Source organism: Mastomys coucha, unplaced genomic scaffold (assembly GCF_008632895.1).
Source record: "Mastomys coucha isolate ucsf_1 unplaced genomic scaffold, UCSF_Mcou_1 pScaffold7, whole genome shotgun sequence".
Taxonomy (NCBI): domain Eukaryota; kingdom Metazoa; phylum Chordata; class Mammalia; order Rodentia; family Muridae; genus Mastomys; species Mastomys coucha.
The window spans coordinates 69,274,963-69,292,681 of NW_022196913.1; the positions used below are offsets into that span (position 1 = coordinate 69,274,963).

At 44.7% G+C, this 17,719-nt stretch overlaps 1 protein-coding gene and 1 non-coding gene across 4 annotated transcripts in view; both read right to left on the reverse strand.

The window, feature by feature from the left end:
- The window catches only part of Prxl2c (peroxiredoxin like 2C), a 21,202-nt gene extending 3,944 nt beyond the window's left edge, over positions 1-17,258 (reverse strand). Inside the window, exons 1-5 of one of the 3 annotated variants that reach the window (XM_031359131.1) lie at positions 17,012-17,258; positions 16,802-16,870; positions 13,608-13,661; positions 13,339-13,444; positions 2,604-2,735 (exon numbers count right to left, since the gene is read on the reverse strand). In XM_031359131.1, the coding sequence (XP_031214991.1) occupies positions 2,604-2,735; positions 13,339-13,444; positions 13,608-13,661; positions 16,802-16,870; positions 17,012-17,203 (553 nt within the window). In that variant the 5' untranslated portion in view covers positions 17,204-17,258. Of the gene's footprint in view, positions 1-2,603; positions 2,736-5,979; positions 6,092-13,338; positions 13,445-13,607; positions 13,662-16,801; positions 16,871-17,011 lie in introns of those variants that run through there. The other 2 variants (XM_031359133.1, XM_031359132.1) reach the window with 2 other exon arrangements.
- Positions 1,982-2,086, reverse strand: LOC116082857. Its single transcript, XR_004115482.1, has one exon. It is a non-coding gene; the product is annotated as a U6 spliceosomal RNA (small nuclear RNA).
- Positions 17,259-17,719: the final 461 nt, after the last annotated feature.

Consider the following 17,719-nt stretch of genomic DNA (forward strand, 5'->3'; position numbering starts at 1 on the left):
GAAAAAAAGAAAACCTCTGGAAGATGGGGTGTAGCTCACTGATAGATACACCTGCATGTGCAAAAGGCCCCAGCAAAATGCCAGCACCACAGAGAATGGAAGGAATTGGGCTGATGAGATGGCTCAGAGGGCAAAGGTGTTTGCCACCAAGCCTGACAACCCTAGGACCCACATCATGGAAGGAGAGAACAAACTCCTGCAAGTTGTTCTCTGACATTCCTAGGTACTAAGGCACACACATCCTGCCCCTATGCATGTGTGCTCACCCATATACATACCGAATAAACAGAGACATGCAGAATGACTGATGGCAGTATTCAGGAGGCAAAGACAGGCAAATCTGTGAGTCTGAGGCCAGTCCACTTTGCAGAGCCAGTTCCTCACCAACTAGGACTGCACAGTAAGAACTTGTTGCAAAACAAAGCAAAACAAAATCTATTTCAAAAAGGCAGAGGCAGGTAAAGCTCTGTGAGTTCAAGGCCAATCTGGTGTACATACAGAGTTCTAGAACAGCCAGGGATACTTAGAGAGAAATAAATAAATAAATAAATAAGAAAAGAAGGGAAGGGAAGGAACTCTAAACAGAGTGTGGTGTGTCTACACAGCCACGCCCCAGTGGTGTGTCTACACAGCCATGCCCTAGTGGTGTGTCCACACAGCCACGCCCCAGTGGTGTGTCCACACAGCCACGCCCCAGTGGTGTGTCCACACAGCCACGCCCTAGTGGCCTTAATCCCCAGCACCAAAACCAAGCTTCTAAGTAGTTCAGTGGCATTTGCGTAAATGTATAGGACTCAGAAAATGGGCTCATTTATTCACTTAATTATTGGTACTGAGCCCAGGAAGCAAGTACCTGCCACTGAGCTACAACTCCAGCCCCAAAGGGCTTCTTTTAAATTAAACTGATCTAAATTTGTGAGAGATGGCTATAAGTTGTGCCTGATGCAAATAACCAAAACCCTCTGAGTGGTGGTCCTGCACACCTTTAATCCCAGCACTTGGGAGGCAAGGGCAGGTGGATTTCTGAGTTCGAGGTCAGCCTGGTCTATGGAGTGAGTTCCAGAACAGCCAGGGCTATGCAGAGAAACCCTGTCTCGAAAACAAAAAACAAACAAAATCAAAAAAAAGAGCCAAACCCCTCAGTTAGACCCCTCCTTCCAGCAGTCTGGGACTCACAGAACTGCTAATTTAGTAATTCTGGGCAGGTAAGACTTTAAAGAGGCTTCAGAATGAGGAAAGATCTGCCTATGCAGAACTTGAATGTGGAGACAGCTAGCTTTCTACTGACCAGGATGGAGCTCGAGACATCTCTGGCCCAGACATAGTCAATAAAGTTGTTGACGTCTGTGGCATTCGACAGGTCTCACTTCGGAAGGGGAACACACTGGCACTGGCTTGAACTGTGTGGTTCTCCTGGTTTGGTTAGTAAAATTAAAGATTCTTTCATTTACAAAAGGGAGTCAAGCTCTCCAAGCGTGAACAGCAAGTGTCCTCCCCTGGGAAGCTGGAAGCTGGCCCCGCTGACCTTCTGTAACTTAATCCCATATTCTCATCTACGCTGTCTGCAGATTTATTTACTAGTTCTCCTTCTCCTTCGTATTAGTATTAGTATTACTATTTTCACTTTTCAGTTTTTGCTGTAGTCCTGGCAGGCCTCAAACTCAGAGATCCATCTGCCTCTGCCTCCCAAGTATGGGGAATTAAAGGTGAGAGCTGTCACCATTGCCCGGCTTTTTTGTCTGTTTGTTTTTCTGTGTGAAGATATTTGAATGTGGTAACAGAGACACTTGTTATCAACATGCAGAGCTTGTTGGTGAATCCTCACCCTCGCTATGTTTTCTGGACAAATGTACAGGGATCTGCTCTGGTGCATTCCCATCCCTTTGGGCCAGATGGCTTTGTTGAGACTGGTGTTGCTATGTACATATGGATCCCCCATCTTCTTCATGGGAAACTTCCAGATTTCTGTGCACGCCCAAAGAAAAATATGGAATACTTTGTGAATTTGTATGCCATCATTTGTGCAGGGACCATGTTAATCTTTGTAGTGTTCCAATTTTAGAATATGTGTTATCAAAGTGAACATTGAATTCTTTTAAGATTTACTTTATTTTTAATTATGTGTATTTTATTTATGTGTGTTTGTGTGTGTGAGGGGGGAGGTTTGTACACGTGAGTATAGGTGCCCAAGGAGGCCAGAAGAGGCAGTCAGATCCCCAGGAGCAAAAGTTACAAGTGGTTGTGAGTCACCTGATATAGGTGTGGGAACTAAAGGTAGGTCCCCTGCAGCAGCAGCCAGTGCTTGTAAACATTGAGCCATCTCTTTAATCCTTGTACTTTTTAAAGACCAGAATAGTCATGTATCAATCAGCAACTCAGAGCTTATCTTCTGTATCTCAAATCCCTGCCCTTACTCAGGAGTGATGGGGATCGTCACCAAAGCCAAACATACACAGAAGCCTCTGAAGATGAGAGATGCCCCTTACCAAAGCATGCCACCTCATTATCCCAAGACTTCCATTTTCACAGTGTTCTAAGATGCAAGACAGGTGGCTCTTAGATTTGTAGAGGGCACTGGAACGTAACCTGCCCTTGATGCTCACCTGGACCTAAAATGAAGGTTCCTCCTTGCTGAGCTGGGTCTCCTTGGAAATCAAAAAGTGGGCCAGTGACTGCCCGCCACAGGCTCTGAAGGCTTCCCGAGAGCAGGTTGGATTTTATGTGGGGGCTCTGTCCTGAAATATTGAAAACTGTCTTTAGGTGTTATCATTTTATATTCCAATAAGGTATGATGCCAGTTCTTGTATAAAACATTTTTTAAATTTATTATTATTTTTTATTATTTATTTATTTATTTATTAATATATGTAAGTACTTATTAATATTTGTAAGTATGGAGTTGTCTTCAGACACTCCAGAAGAGGGCGTCAGATCCCATCTCATGGTTATGAGCCACCATGTGGTTGCTGGGATTTGAACTCAGGACCTTTGGAAGAGCAGTCAGTGCTCTTAACCACTGAGCCATCTCTCCAACCCCTTTTAAATTAATTAATTAATTTATTTATTTTGTTTTTTTTCAAGACAGGGTTTCTCTGTATGGCCCTGGCTGTCCTGGACTCACTCTGTAGACCAGGCTGGCCTCGAACTCAGAAATTCACCTGCCTCTGCCTCCCAAGTGCTGGGATCAAAGGCGTGTGCCACCACGCCCCGCAAAACATTCTTTAAAAAATATTTAAATTATGTGTTTATGTCTGTATTTGTGTATGGTTCTGCATGCTAATGCTGTGCCCAGTGGAGGCCAGAAGAGAGCACTGAATCCCCTGGAGATGGAGTTACAGGCAGTTGTGAGTCACTCAAGGATGAGCATTGTGGCAAGTGAACTTGGGTCCTTTGCAAGAACACGGTGAAGTCTCAATGGCGGAGCCATCATCTCTCCAGCACCACAAACATTCTCTATTGTTCCCCATCCTCCTCTCCTTACTCTTCAGTGGAAATCACAGTCCTAAACTTTCCACTTATCTTTTTTCTTCTTTGAAACAATGGCGGCTGGTACCCGCCTTTGATCCCAGCACTGGGGAGGCAGAGGCAGGCCGGATTTCTGAGGCCAGCCTAGTCTACAAAAAAAATAAAAATAAAAATAAAAATAAAAATAAAAATAAACCAAAAAAAAGAAAGGAAGAAAGAAAGAAAGAAAGAAAGAAAGAAAGAAAGAAAGAAAGAAAGAAACAATGGCTAACTTGTCAGTGACACTGGCTCAGACAGTCTTTTTCTATTGCACACTAAGGTATTTGGCAACATTCTTGCCTTCTATACCAGCTAAATGCCAGTAACACTGGTCACCGAGTTAGACAACCAAAAATGTCTTCAGGACAAACATGCTGGGAGGGGGGTAATGTCCCTTCTGAGGACATTGTCTTAAAGGAAATTAGTAGCAACAAACCCGGTCCATATGCCAGAGAGGACATCAGTGATCCATTTCTCAGATTTGTACCTCTTCTATCTTAATTTCCCTTGTATACCAGCTGGTTTCTCACTTCATGCTCCTCTCCAGGGCATATTCTGCTGAAGAAGCTGTTAATGAGGGTCAACACCTTTTCTTCTGCATGCTCACGCTGGGCCTGGGCCCATGACTAGGTTGCTCCTTCCAGTTTTCCTCACATTAGCCTTGGAGAGATGTTCTAGCCAGTGAGTGAAGTGGTTGCTTCCTGGCCAAGCTCCCAAAACCTTCCTCCAAGTTCTTGGAAAGCTTGGATTGGAAATGGCAGAGCCATAGGAGGGCAGGGCCTGGGCCTCACAAGCACGGCTTGATGCCTGTCATTTTCTACTGTTTTCACAATGACTGACACTTCTGCTCTGTGACTAACGTTCCTACTCCTTTTGAGCTGAGAAACCCAGTATCTACTCATTTTAGAATTATTTTATCTCTTATTCTTGCCTTGTTATGTCAGACTTTAAGCTTTAAACTGATAACTGTAGAGGAAAACACTCAGGCTCAAACTTACCTTCCCCTACTGCATCCTTCTGACTCGGATCAGTTTGACTCTAGCTACCTGGGCAAGTTTCTCCACATGCCAACTGTACTGGCTGGTTTTGTGTACCAACTTGACACAGGCTGGAGTTATCACAGAGAAGGGAGCTTCAGTTGGGGAAGTGCCTCCATGAGACCCAGCTGTGGGGCATTTTCTCAATTAATGATCAAGGGGGTAGGGCCCCTTGTGGGTGGTGCCATCCCTGGGCTGGAAGTCTTGGGTTCTATAAGAGAGCAGGCTGAACAAGCCAGGGGAAGCAAGCCAGTAAGAAACATCTCTCCATGGCCTCTGCATCAGCTCCTGCTTCCTGACCTGCTTGAGTTCCAGTCCTGACTTCCTCTGGTGATCAACAGCAATGTGGAAGTAAGGAGAATAAACCCCTTCCTCCCCAATTTGCTTCTTGGCCATGATGTTTGTGCAGGAATAGAAACCCTGACTAAGACACCAACTAAGCAGAGTCTCAATGGTGACATAATCTCCCAGAAGATAATGTCAGGTCAGAGGTCAGGCAGGCGGGAGGCTAAGTCTCAAGATGGGGGCCCTACTTAATGAAGACACTAACCACAAGCCTGGGTTGTTTCATTTTAACAAATATTTATTTATATTTTATGTAGATGAGTGTACATCTGCACAGCAGAAGACTGTGACTGGCTATAAAGGGGGACTCCCATAAGACCACTTACAATAGGATACAATGAATTTGCTTGCTGGACAGTGGTGGCGCACGCCTTTGATCCCAGCACCTGGGAGGTAGAGGCAGGTGGATTTCTGAGTTCGAGGCCACCCTGGTCTACAGAGTGAGTTCCAGGACAGCCAGGGCTATACAGAGAAACCCTGTCTCAAAAAAACCAAAAAACAAAACCAAAAAACAAAAACCAAAACAAAAAGCAACAAAAAAACCCACCAAAACAACAACAACAACAACAACAACAACAACAACAACAACAACAAAAGGAAGTCAGGACTGGAACTCAATCTGTGAAATTTCAGAGGGAAGGGACATGCTTTGATTGTGAAGATTCTGTAGTTCTGGTTAGCTGGGGCTGAAGTATCAGCTGTGATTAACAAGATACCAGAACTACTAAAGCGAAAACTTTGCATTACTGGGACTATTGATACTGGTTAGCTGGAGCTAAGAAATTAGCGGTGATTAAGAAGAGACCAGCAACACTAAGGTGACATCTTCTGGGAAGTGTTTTCTGAAAGCACAAAGAGGCTGTGTTCCAGAGATAGCGAAGGTTGTACCTTGTGCTGCAGCAGCACTTGGTAATGTGTAAGAGTCACCCAGCTGGTACTGGTTTTGAAGATATGAAGGGGTCATGAAAAGCAGCTGAGGCTCGGCACAGTAAGAGGCCATGGAAAGCCATTGGTGAAGGTGCAGCCTCAGTTGCGATTGATGGCTCAAGGATTGAAGGGGTCATGCAAAGGAGTTGAGGCTTGGCACCATGAAGAGAGCCTATGAGAGGCTATTGGTGAAGCCTAGTTGCAGTGTTTTGGAGATGCCAGTACCATGAGACGACCACCAAAAACAGCTTCAGCAGTGGAGTACAGGCAGCTGGAGCCTAGAAGAAAAGGTGTGTGCTACAAAGGGTAGGGCTAGAGAAGTGACCCAAGCCCTTGGAAGAGCCCAGAAGGTCATGAGTGGATCCCAGACATTGGAAGGTTGGAGTTTGATTTTGCTTTTGATTGTGACTATGTCCTGATATTTTTCCTTGTTGAAGGAAGAAAGTATTTTAGTGGAGCCCACAGTTAAAAGACTTTTAATTGTAAAAAGACTTTGGATTTTAAAAGAGATTGGATTTTTTTTTAAGATTTATTTATTATGTATCTATTATAAGTACACTGTAGCTGTCTTCAGATGCAGCAGAGAGGGCATCAGATCTCATTACAGGTGGTTGTGAGCCACCATGAGGTTGCTGGGATTCGAACTCATGACCTTCAGAAGAGCAATTGGTGCTCTTACCCGCTGAGCCATCTCACCAGCCCGAGATTGGATATTTTAAAGGGATTGAAATTTTAATATGTAAGAATTTGCTAAGACTATGGGACTTTTGGAGCTATTTAGATTTGGGGGATGAATAAGAAAGTAAAGGTTGAGACTTAAAAGAGATGTGTTTGTGTGTCAAGTTGACAAGGTGTCAATTGCACTGGCTGGTTTTGTGTGTCAACTTGACACAGGCTGGAGTTATCACAGAGAAGGGAGCTTCAGTTGAGGAAGTGCTTCTGTGAGATCCAACCATAAGGCATTTTCTCAATTAGTGATCAAGAGGGGAAGGCCCCTTGTGGGTGGTGCCATCCCTGGGTTGGAAGTCTTGGGTTCTATAAGAGAGCAGGCTGAGCAAGCCAGTAAGTAACATCCTTCCAAGTTGGTGAGATGGCTCAGCAGAGTAAGAGCACTGATGAGATCTGATGACCTCTTCTGGTGCCTCTGAAGACAGCTACAAGTGTTCTTATTATATAATAATAAATAAATCTTTGGGCTGGAGCCAGCAGGGTCTACTGGAACAAGCAGAGGTCCTAAAAAGCCAATTCCCAACAACCAGATGAAGGCTCACAACTAGCTATACAGCTACAGTGTGTACTCATATACATAAAATAAATAAATCTTTAAAAAAAAAAAAGAAAGAAAGAAAGAAACATCCCTCCATGGCCTCTGGCCTCTGCATCAGCTCCTGCTTCTGCTTCCTGACCTGCTTGAGTTCCAGTCCTGACTTCCTCTGGTGATGAACAGCAAAATGGAAGTAAGCTGAATAAACCCTTTCCTCCCCAACTTGTTTCTTGGTCATGATTTTTGTGCAGGAATAGAAACCATGACTAAGAAAGCTACCATATAGGTGCTGGGATTTGAACCTTGGTCCTCTTGAATAGGAGTCAGTATTTCCAACTGATGAGCCATATCTCCAGCCCCAAATTTTTAAAATGTCTAATTCTATTTTCCTTGTATGGGGATTCTGTCTGCATATACATCTGTGCACCACGTGCATACTGTGCTCACAAGACAACCATCAGGTTCCCAGAACCAGATTATAAACAGAGACACCATGTCCCTTAGAAGAACAGCCAAGGGTTTAAGTTTTAAGTGAGTATCCTAAGAATGACTCTCAGAGTTATGCTTGCCTTACGAGGAGGAACCTTTAAAAAATATTTTATGAGTCGACCGTGGTGGTACATGCCTTTAATCCCAGCACTTGGGAGACAGAGGCAGGTGGATTTCTGAGTTTGAGGCCAGCCTGGTCTACAGAGTGAGTTCCAGGACAGCCAGGGCAATACAGAGAAACCATGTCTCGGGGAAAAAAAAAAAAAAAAAAAAAAAACCAACCAACCAAACAAACAAAAAACCCCAAAAATCAAAAAACAAAAAAGAAAAAATGTTATGAAGCTGGGGAGCTAGCTTAATTCTCAGGACCCCAAGTAGTTCACAACAGTATGAAACTCCAGCTCCCTCATGGACACTGCACATGGCACATGTGGTTCTGAATTTCACTTCACTACTGTGGTGCCAGCAAGCTGCTTAGGGGAGGGGAAAGACAGCCTAAGATAGGGGTTCCAGCTCTGTTTCTCTGAGTGAGAAACAGTGGGGGGGCTGGGGCTGTGGTTCTCAAATTCCTGGGACCCAGACACCACTGGGAACCTCTAAGAGTTGAAAACAAGGACAGGGGGACGAAGTGGGTAGGGGAGAGTAGGGAGGGCTGAGATGAGCTGGGGATGGGGGGCAGCAGTGGGGAGAGGCCTTCTACAGGATACTTAGGCACTCCTTGATGAGAGAGACAGTCCTTACTTGTCCAAACTCTATTCATGGTGGAAAAGATGCATAAGATTTACTCAGGGTGAACAAAGATTAAATACCTTTTGCAGGAAGGATGCCTGGGAAGCTTGTTGCTGTTGTTGTTGTTACTATTATTATTAGCCCTTGGGGCCCATCTAGATACCTCACTAGCATGGAGAACTCTGGGTTTCTATGCTATGTGACCAGTTGTCATGGTCCTCTTAGTAAGGTGGCGTGGTCATCTGCTCCAGGACAGGAATCTGGTCAGGAGCTAGTGAACACCCACCATTCTCAAGAGTTGGGGTTGTGAACTTTTGTTACTACCTTACCAGTTCTTCTGTCTGGCGGCATGGTCCATTGACCCACAGGTACATACAGGCAAAATATTCATACACATAAAATAAAAATAAATCTTTAAAAACTACTTTATCAAATGTTGCTGGGTGGGTGGTGGTGCATGCCTTTAATCCCAGCACCAGGGAGCAAGAGGATATCTACAGGCAAGAGGCTCACACACATAAAAACAATAAAAAGACCATGGCTCGTCCTCTTCACAAGCACCTCCCAGCCTCATCTCAGAGAGCATTCCTTGGCTGACAACATCTTTGTCACCATCACTGACTTCAGCTTGCCCAGGTCTGATTCCGTCTCCACAACTCCTTCACTTAGCTGCTACAAAACACCTGAGGATTCCCCAAGGATAAAGCCAAACTCCGAGTTGACCTGAATTAAGTATGAATGAGCCCAGCCTATCCAATGACTCACACCTGCTCAGCTAGAGGCAGGCTCCTGCCTGGCTTCCAGTGAGTGGCATTTCCCAAAGCCTTTGTCTAGAGTGCCCCTTTCCCACCCTCATACCACCAGTAACTTTCATGGTGAGCTGGGATTTCATCTCCAAAGTCAATTGCCTTTAGATCCTTCTCTCCCACACCCCAAAACAGGCACCTGTCCCTTCCGCCTCCCCTGCATCACAGTCTGCTGAGCTGCACTGGAATCTCTGGAAGGCAAAGGGTGTTCTTTATCACCGTCCTTCAAGAAGCACCTACACTGTGGGCATCACAGACAGGAACTGTCGAGAGTGACTGACTGGAGTTCTGTTGGGATGACCTACACCCACACAAATTAGATCAGATGGTTATGTAGATGTGGCCATGTATTTTCAAAGATACTGTCAACTCTCTGGACCATTACCTGCTTTCTATAATGCAAATGTTTGTCACCACCTCACCGGCCCCCAAAGAGGAAAAAGCAAGCTGCCATGGGGAAACTCATGGATGGTCGTGTTGTCCTCTACCTAGCAACACTAAGATATGGACTCTTCATAGTCCTGCTACTGTTTGGCTCAGTAAGAGTAAGTCCTGGAACCTCTCCCACTATGCTAATGTCTTTTGTTAAATAAAGAGCTGGAGGCTAGTGAGAGCTGGGCAGGACAGGCAGAAGATTGAGGCACAAGTTAGAGGCTACCTGAGAGGCTGCCTTGTACTATACAGGTGTCTCCCCATCTTTATTACTAAACCTCAGGTGGGTCCCTAGAAAGCTCTGCAATAGAGTTCTCATAGCTAGTATTTGGAAACCAACTCCGGTCCACAAAAGACAAACAGGTCAACTCAGCTGGGCATAGTGCTGTAAGCCCAGTCATCCCTGCCCTCAGGAGGCAGATATGGTGGGACCACAAGTTCAAAGCTAGCCTGGAACTACGCAGTGAGATCCAATCTCAAAATACATAAAAATATAGTTAATGATTGCTAAGGTCTACTAAGCACACTGAAGTTATAGCAAGAATAGGGAATGTGGACAACACGACGTTGACTAACACGGAACTCTCTACCTACATGGTGCAGTGGGCGGAGCTCTCTACCTACATGGTGCAGTGGGCGGAGCTCTCTACCTACATGGTGCAGTGGGCATACAGTAAGCGGCGAGGGATCATTACAGTCCTGGGAGAGAAGTGTCTCTGGCTGCTTGAACTGTTATTGGGTAGCTGGGTTTAATATCCAGTGACATGGTGTTGAGCCACAAAAGCATGTCAACTCATCATATTTTTATATTAATCATGGAAGTAAGATGCCCTCATGAAAAGTATAAGTATAAAGGTTGGTTAGGGTGCCACTTGGTGGTAGACAGCTTGCCTAGCGTATGTAAGGCTTCTCTGTTCCTCTCAAAATGCCAATTTTCTCACTTCAACTTTGAGTATAAATACTGTAATATCTTCTAGAACCTTTTCCTTAAATACAAAAATGAATACTAGAGGTCTTTGTGGAAATTGTTTTTGTTTCCACAAAAAACAGGACTAGGGCTGGTGAGATAGCTCAGTGGGTAAGAGCACTGACTCCTCTTCTGAAGGTCCTGAGTTCAAATCCCAGCAACCACATGGTGGCTCACAACCACCCGCAATGAGATCTGATGCCCTCTTCTGGTGCGTCTAAAGACAGCTATAGTGTACTTACATATAATAATAAAAATAAAATTAAAAAAAAAAAAAGGACTGAAGAGAACCCTTTTCTCCTGGCTCCTCTGATTCATCCAATGCCACACCCCCACCTCCACATTATTTGCTGTGTTTTAAGGAACTTCCTAAAGAATCGGAGCTAAACAGAAGACCAGAACACTAGGAGAAACACAGACTGTGGAAGCCTGGCTCGTGAGGCATCAAGGAGAACAGGACTTAAGCGGGAACAGGGCTACAGACCATTAGTGTCACATTCTGACAAAGAACCTGGCTACACTATGCCCACCTCCTTGGTTAAAAAAAAAAAGAAGAGCAAGGCTGAACTCCAAGGTAACGGACTAGGTTGTCTGGCAGTAGCCAGACAGAAGGTTTCATGACATGTAACCTTAGTGCTGGCTACACATGGTTACTGTTCACTATTCCCCATCAGCTGTGCAGTCAGAGAGGGAGAGCAGAGATATGATATAGCAAAGAAGAGGATGTGCGCAAATTCTACAGACAAAGCCTGTACAGAGAAGGACACTGTGATTGTTAAGGAGACTGGGGTCACTAAATAGAACCTCAGGCTCATCACAGACAAGAAGAAAGCTACTTGGAGGACAGGATCCCAAGACTAGGACCTCGGGCTTAAGAAAATATAAATCCATCTGAAGAAGAGCCTAAGCTGACAGTGCTACTGAGGGGTTCTCTGTCCTAACAGAACTGCTTAGGGACCCAGGTTCAACCACTGAGACTCAGGTCATTATCACGACTGTAGAAGGGAGTCAGGCTGCAACTTGAACTGGCAGAACTGGGCAGCACTGACTATGGGGATTGTAAACACGAGAAATGCAGAAGTTATGGGGCCATGACAGCTTGCACCAATGTCCCACAGAGCCACTGGGGCCAGGCAATATGTAGCAGTGTCACATTCCCTGCAAGTAGCTTGAGAGGCCATCACATAGAGTTGTGAAGGTAAAGCTTACGATGTTGGAATGGGGATTCCAAGATACTAAAGATGCCAGGACTGAGGGACATCTGCTAAAGAAAGCCTCCCACATGGAGTGGAGCCAGCTTAGCAGAAAGGCAACATGTGCTACAGACAGCAGAAATGGATGGGAGGGCTGCCTAAGCTTATTGGAACAGAGGATTCCACCAAGAGTTCCAGGTGAGGGACACGAAGCTTAGCTTTTGGGATTAGTTCTGCTGTATTTTGGTCTTTCCTTGCTGTCCTGGTTAGTTTGTATTAATGTGACACAAACTTAAACATATCTGAGAAGAAGGAATCTCGACTGAGAAAATGCCTTCAATAAGACTGGGCTGTAGGCAAGCTGGGCGGTGGTGACCCATGCCTTTAATCCTAGCACTTGGGAGGCAGAGACAGGCGGATTTCTGAGTTCGAGACCAGCCTGGTCTACAGAGTGAGTTCCAGGACAGCCAGGGCTACACAGAGAAACCCTGTCTCAGAAAAAAAAAAAAAAAAAAAAAAAAAAAAGACTGGGCTGTAGGCAAGCCTGTGGGGCATTTTCTTATTAGATGATTGGTGTGGCAAAGTCCATTTCATTGTGGGTGGGAGAGTGGTCCTAGGCTGTACAGGAAAGCAGGCTGACCAAGCTATGGGGACAAGCCAGTTTAGCAGTGTTCCTCTATGGCTCTTGCTTCACTTCCTGCCTCCAGGTCCCTTGCCTTGAGTTCATGCCCCGACGTCCTTCATTGATGGACTGTGATGTGGAAGTATAAGACGAAATAAACCCCTTCCTCACCAAGTTATGTTTGATGATGGTGTTTATCACCACAAGAGAAACCCTAAGATACCTATTCTCTTTCCTTTTCTCACATGAAAGTATTTATTTTGCACCATTGTATATTGAAAATATGTAAAATTTAAAAAATAATTTATTTTACAGGGAGCTCACAGTTCAAAGCCTAAATCTTAGAAAAGTCTTTGGGTTTCTTCTGGAGCTCACTTCATAGACCAGGCTGGCCTCGAACTCAGAAATCTGCCTGCGTCTGCCTCCCAAGTGCTGGGATTAAAGGCGTGTACCACCACCGCCTGGCTAGTGCTAACACTTTTAATTCCCTTTGCCAAGAATTATTATTATTATTTTGTTTTATTTTTTTGAGACAGGGTTTCTCTGTTTAGCCCTGGCTGTCCTAGAACTCACTCTGTAGACTAGGTTAGCCTTGAACTCAGAAATCCACCTGCCTCTGCCTCCCAAGGGCTGGGATTAAAGGCATGCACCACCACTACCTGGCTAAGAATTATTATTTTTAAGAGTTATTTATTATTATTATCTAAAAAAATCATATAGAGGTATGTGTGTATATGTGTTCATGTGTACAGGAGCCCTTGAACACCAGAAGAGGGTGTCAGATTCTTCAGAACTGGAGTTGCAGGTTATTGTAAGCCACTGTGTAGGTGCTGGGACCTGATCCTAAGTTCTCCACAATAGCAGCAAGTGCCCTGGACCATGAAGCCAACTCACCAGCCCCTTGGATAACTGTTTTGTCACAAGAACAGAAAGACTATTGAACACAGCTTTGCTATTACAAATCCTAGTGTGAGAAGACACTTGCGTCTGAGAGAATCATACTGTAAGTGAAGCATGTCTTACCAGAGGAGGAAACTTCTTCACCTCTTTTCATTCCCAATCGTTTGTAAATTTCTCTCTCAGGATCAACATAGATTTCATGAGAATATCCAGTCAGTTTGCAGAAAGGCTAAAAACAGAATAAAATCATTGAAATTTCTCATGAGAATGAATGAGAGAAAAGTAAAGACAATCTAGCTTTGTGCCAACGAGCCTACACCAACAAGCTCAACAAATGTAATTTAGTATCCAAAACCTATTTAATATGTCTACTCAGTTTGCTAGATAGTTACCTCAATATGATGGTATGATGACTGTCCAATCACTATGAGGGTGATGTCTGCTTCCTTTGGGAGAAAGAGGGACAAGTACATATTGTTACTAGAAAGTATGTCTTAATAACTTCCCCTAAAGCAATTCTTTTGTTTTGTTCTAATGCCACCTATAGGCTTCGAGGAGAATAGAAAACAAAATTGCTTGAGTAGAAAGAAATGCATACAATGGTATTTGAATAATTCAGATGATTTGTGTTCTGTATGTAAGAATTTCCAAGGCCTAAGAATCAAACATAAAATTACTAGAAGGAAATGCAGAGACACTGTCTAGGCAAAGGTTTGGCTCAATAGTAAAGGTGCTCTTGTGCCTGATGACCTGAGTTCCATCTCAGAGACCCACATAATAGGGTCATGATATGACTCCTGCAAGGTGTCTGACCTCCACACACGCACACATAAGTCAATAAAACATAGTAATGAAAGTAAACACACCAGGAAGGTTGTGTATTCTATATAGCAAAGGAAACAACAGAGAAAAGACACAGCCCACTGACTGGACTAAGAAAACCTACGCAAAGTACGCATGTGTCAGGAGACTTATGAAATCTATGTTATGAATGTTACGAATTCAAATACAACAAGAAGACAATCCAGTTTTTAAAAATGGACAAAAAATGGGGTAGGGATCTGGACCTGTCTAGTATAACCAGGCTTTGGATTTGACCTCTAGCAATAAAGGGCTAAGACTTAATTCTCAACAGACAGAAATATACATAGCCAGAGGCTGTATGAAATCATGCTTGGGCTAGGGAGATGGTTCAGTGGATAAAGTGCTTGATGAGGATCTAAGTTCTAGCCCCAGAATCCATGATAAAAGGCTGCATGTGTGTATAACCCCGAAAGACAGAGGTGGAGACAGGTGGATCCTGTTCTTCCCTGCCCAGTCAGCCCATTCAACTCATCAAGCTCCAGAGCAGTGAGAGATGTTACACAGACGCCATGAATAGCCCCCGAGGAACAACACTTGTGGTTTACCTCTGGCCTTCATGCACATGCATGTGCAAACTTGAACATCCATGCACACAAATTTGTACACTCTCTAAACAAAATGCTGAGCATCTCTACACAAAATATAGAGAAATGAATATAGAAATGAGATATTTCTTCACCTTAGGAGAGATGCTACTAATCAAAAAGAGGTAAATATCTGTGAGGACATGGAACAAAGAGAATCTTTGCATGGTGCTGACAAGAATGAAACTGGCACAGCTTTGATGAAAAGAGTAGCACACGGGTCCTTCTGAAAATTAAAGAGAAGTGCCACATGATTCAAAACTGCTACTATTGGTTTATACATCTAAAAGAACTGAAATGAGCATGCCAAAGAAACCCCACACTTCCATGTCCACTGTAGCACTGTCAACACCAGCTGGAGCAAGGAAGCAGCCCAGGCGTCCATCAGTGGACAAATGCATAGAGGAAAGTGCAGTACCCCACCGAAGTAGCATTCAACCGTAAAAAAAGAAGTTGGTTTTGGTTTTGGTTTTTCCAAAACAGGGTACCTCTGCATAAGGGCCCTGGTGGTCCTAGATTTGCTTTGCAGACCAGGCTGCTCTGGAACTCAGAGACACTCCTGCCTCTCTCTGCCTCCTGAGTGCTGGGACTAAAGGCATGGGCTAGCAAGCCTGGCTGAGGGTTTTGTTTGTTTTTGTTATTTGTAAAACATAGAGGCCATTATGCTGAGTGAAATAAGGCAGAAGCAGAAAGACAAATACTGGATGATTCCACATATGATACATATGGAGTTAAACATTATACCTCACGGAAGTAGAGAACAGAACAGCTACCACGGGCTGGGAGCAAGGGATGGAACATACTGAAAACTGCTCAAAGGGTACAATTTCAGTTAGACATGAGGAAAGAGGATCCTTTTAGAAATGTGCTGTCCAGCACAGTGGCACAGTGACTAGTAATGTGCTACTCCAAATTCACCAAAAGCCATCTACTTTAAATGTTCTTTGTGGGGGCTGGAGAGATGGCTCAGTGGTTAAGAGCACTGACTGCTCTTCCAGAGGTCCTGAATTCAGTTCCTAGACACTACATGGTGGCTCACAACCTTCTGTAATGGGAGAGGATGCTCTCTTCTGTTGTGTCTGAGGACAGTGACAATGTACTCATATAAATAAAATAAGTCTTTAAATGTTCTTTGTAAGTGCATGCACATCACATTTATTGCCACATTATTCACAATACAGAACTAGCATGGGTATCTGCATGTACCAAAAAACAAAACAAACAATCCAACGACACCCCCCCACACACACACATGGAAATTCAATCAGCCATAAAGAATGAGGTAATGATTATGAACTGCAGGAAATGAGCGGAAATGGACATTATGCCAAGTCAAACAAGCCACAAATAGACAAATATGGTATTGTTTTCTCTCACATGCAGAATCTAGGCTTAGATTTATATGCACACATTTATGTAGAGTATGAAAGTGGAAAGAGGGTAAGGTCTAGGGGCATGAGGGAATGAGAGGGTAAAGAGATATCAAGAAAACAAAGATGACCAATGTGGCTCTGGAGGAGGGAAGCAGCAAGAAGGGGTGACCACAAATAAGAACAGAGTACACATATATGAAAATATCACAGTGAGACACATTTCTCTATGCTAAGTAACTCATGTCAACAATATTAAAAATGTTTACAATGCAAAGATACTTCAGCATATTATAAACAAAAGAAATAGAAGGGCAGGCAGAAGTTTTTAATTTTTTCCTCATGCATCCTAATATATAAATGTGTGCCGAAAATAGATCTTAGTTTTACAAATGCCCAGTGTCTTCAGTTACAAAGCTCATTTGGGACTGAAGAAAAACAGGGACATGGTGCTTGCATCTTACTGCACTTCTAATATACGTTACATTTTCCTATCATGGATAATTATTTGGGTTGTAAAATTAAAGGGTTCAAAACCAGTTGCTGCCTGTGTTTTGATTTTTGCGTTCTTATGCAACATTAGGACACAGGCAGTTCACCAGATAAAATTATGGTAGTATGTTCTCAAGAGGGCGCAAAGGAGCGCATTAGGACATAAATAGACCCTCGTGGGTCCCAGCAGCCCCAGAGGATGGAGGGGAGGGGGATAACACCCACCCACAGCTCACCCCACTGCACCCACCACTGCTGCTCACTCGGGAAACTTACTCGGAGGAAGCTCTTGGGGATTTTGGCCAGATCTTCAACATACTCTTTACAGACGTAACACAAGAAATGCTGAAAGACAACAATGCAGAAGAGCACGTCAGCAAGGTAGCAGCCAGGTTCCAGAAGGTCCAGGCGCTCGGTTCCAGGCGAGGTGTTGCACCCGCCGCGGCCAACGAGAGGCCCTTCTGGTCCCGCCCTACCCGTGCTCACCCTCACGAACACCACCACTGCTCGCCGCTCTCGGAACAGCGCTCCGAACGTCACCCGTCTCCCAGACGCGTCCAGCACCGGCAGTTCCGCTACGGCGGCCGCTAGCGGCTGCCCGCGCTCTGTGTCCGAGCCGGTCGGGTTCGGGACCCGGCCTGCGCAGCCGCTGACCTGCCGCGTCACCGGCGCGGCCATCGCGGAGGAGGGCGACCGCTCAGGTCAGCCCCCGACCGCGGGAGGCGGGGCCGAGCGGGAGGGGCGGGGCTGAGGCTAGAAAGGCGGGGCCACCAGGGTGAAGAGGGACTGGAGGCGGGGCAGATCTTTCGGAGGCGTGGCCACAAGAGAAAACATTCCAAACCATTCCAGTTTGAGTACCAAGGCAGGGGACAGTGCTGTGGGAGGTGAGGCTGGGCTACTCCCTCTTTCTACTGCCTACAAAACTTCCCAACTAAAATCCTATTCTTTACAAGAAATGCTGAAGAAGGGCTGGAAAGATAGACCAGCTGTTAACAGCACTGGCTTTATCTTCTAGAGAACAAGGGTTCGGTTTTCAACATGCACATAGCAGCTCACAACTCTTAACTCTAGTCCCAGGATATCTGATACCCTATTCGGTTTCCACAGGCACCGTTCAGAGTGCCTACTGCTCTTAAAGAGGACCCAAGTTAGATTCTCAGGTCCTGCATCAGATGTTCAAAATTGTCTTCTCTG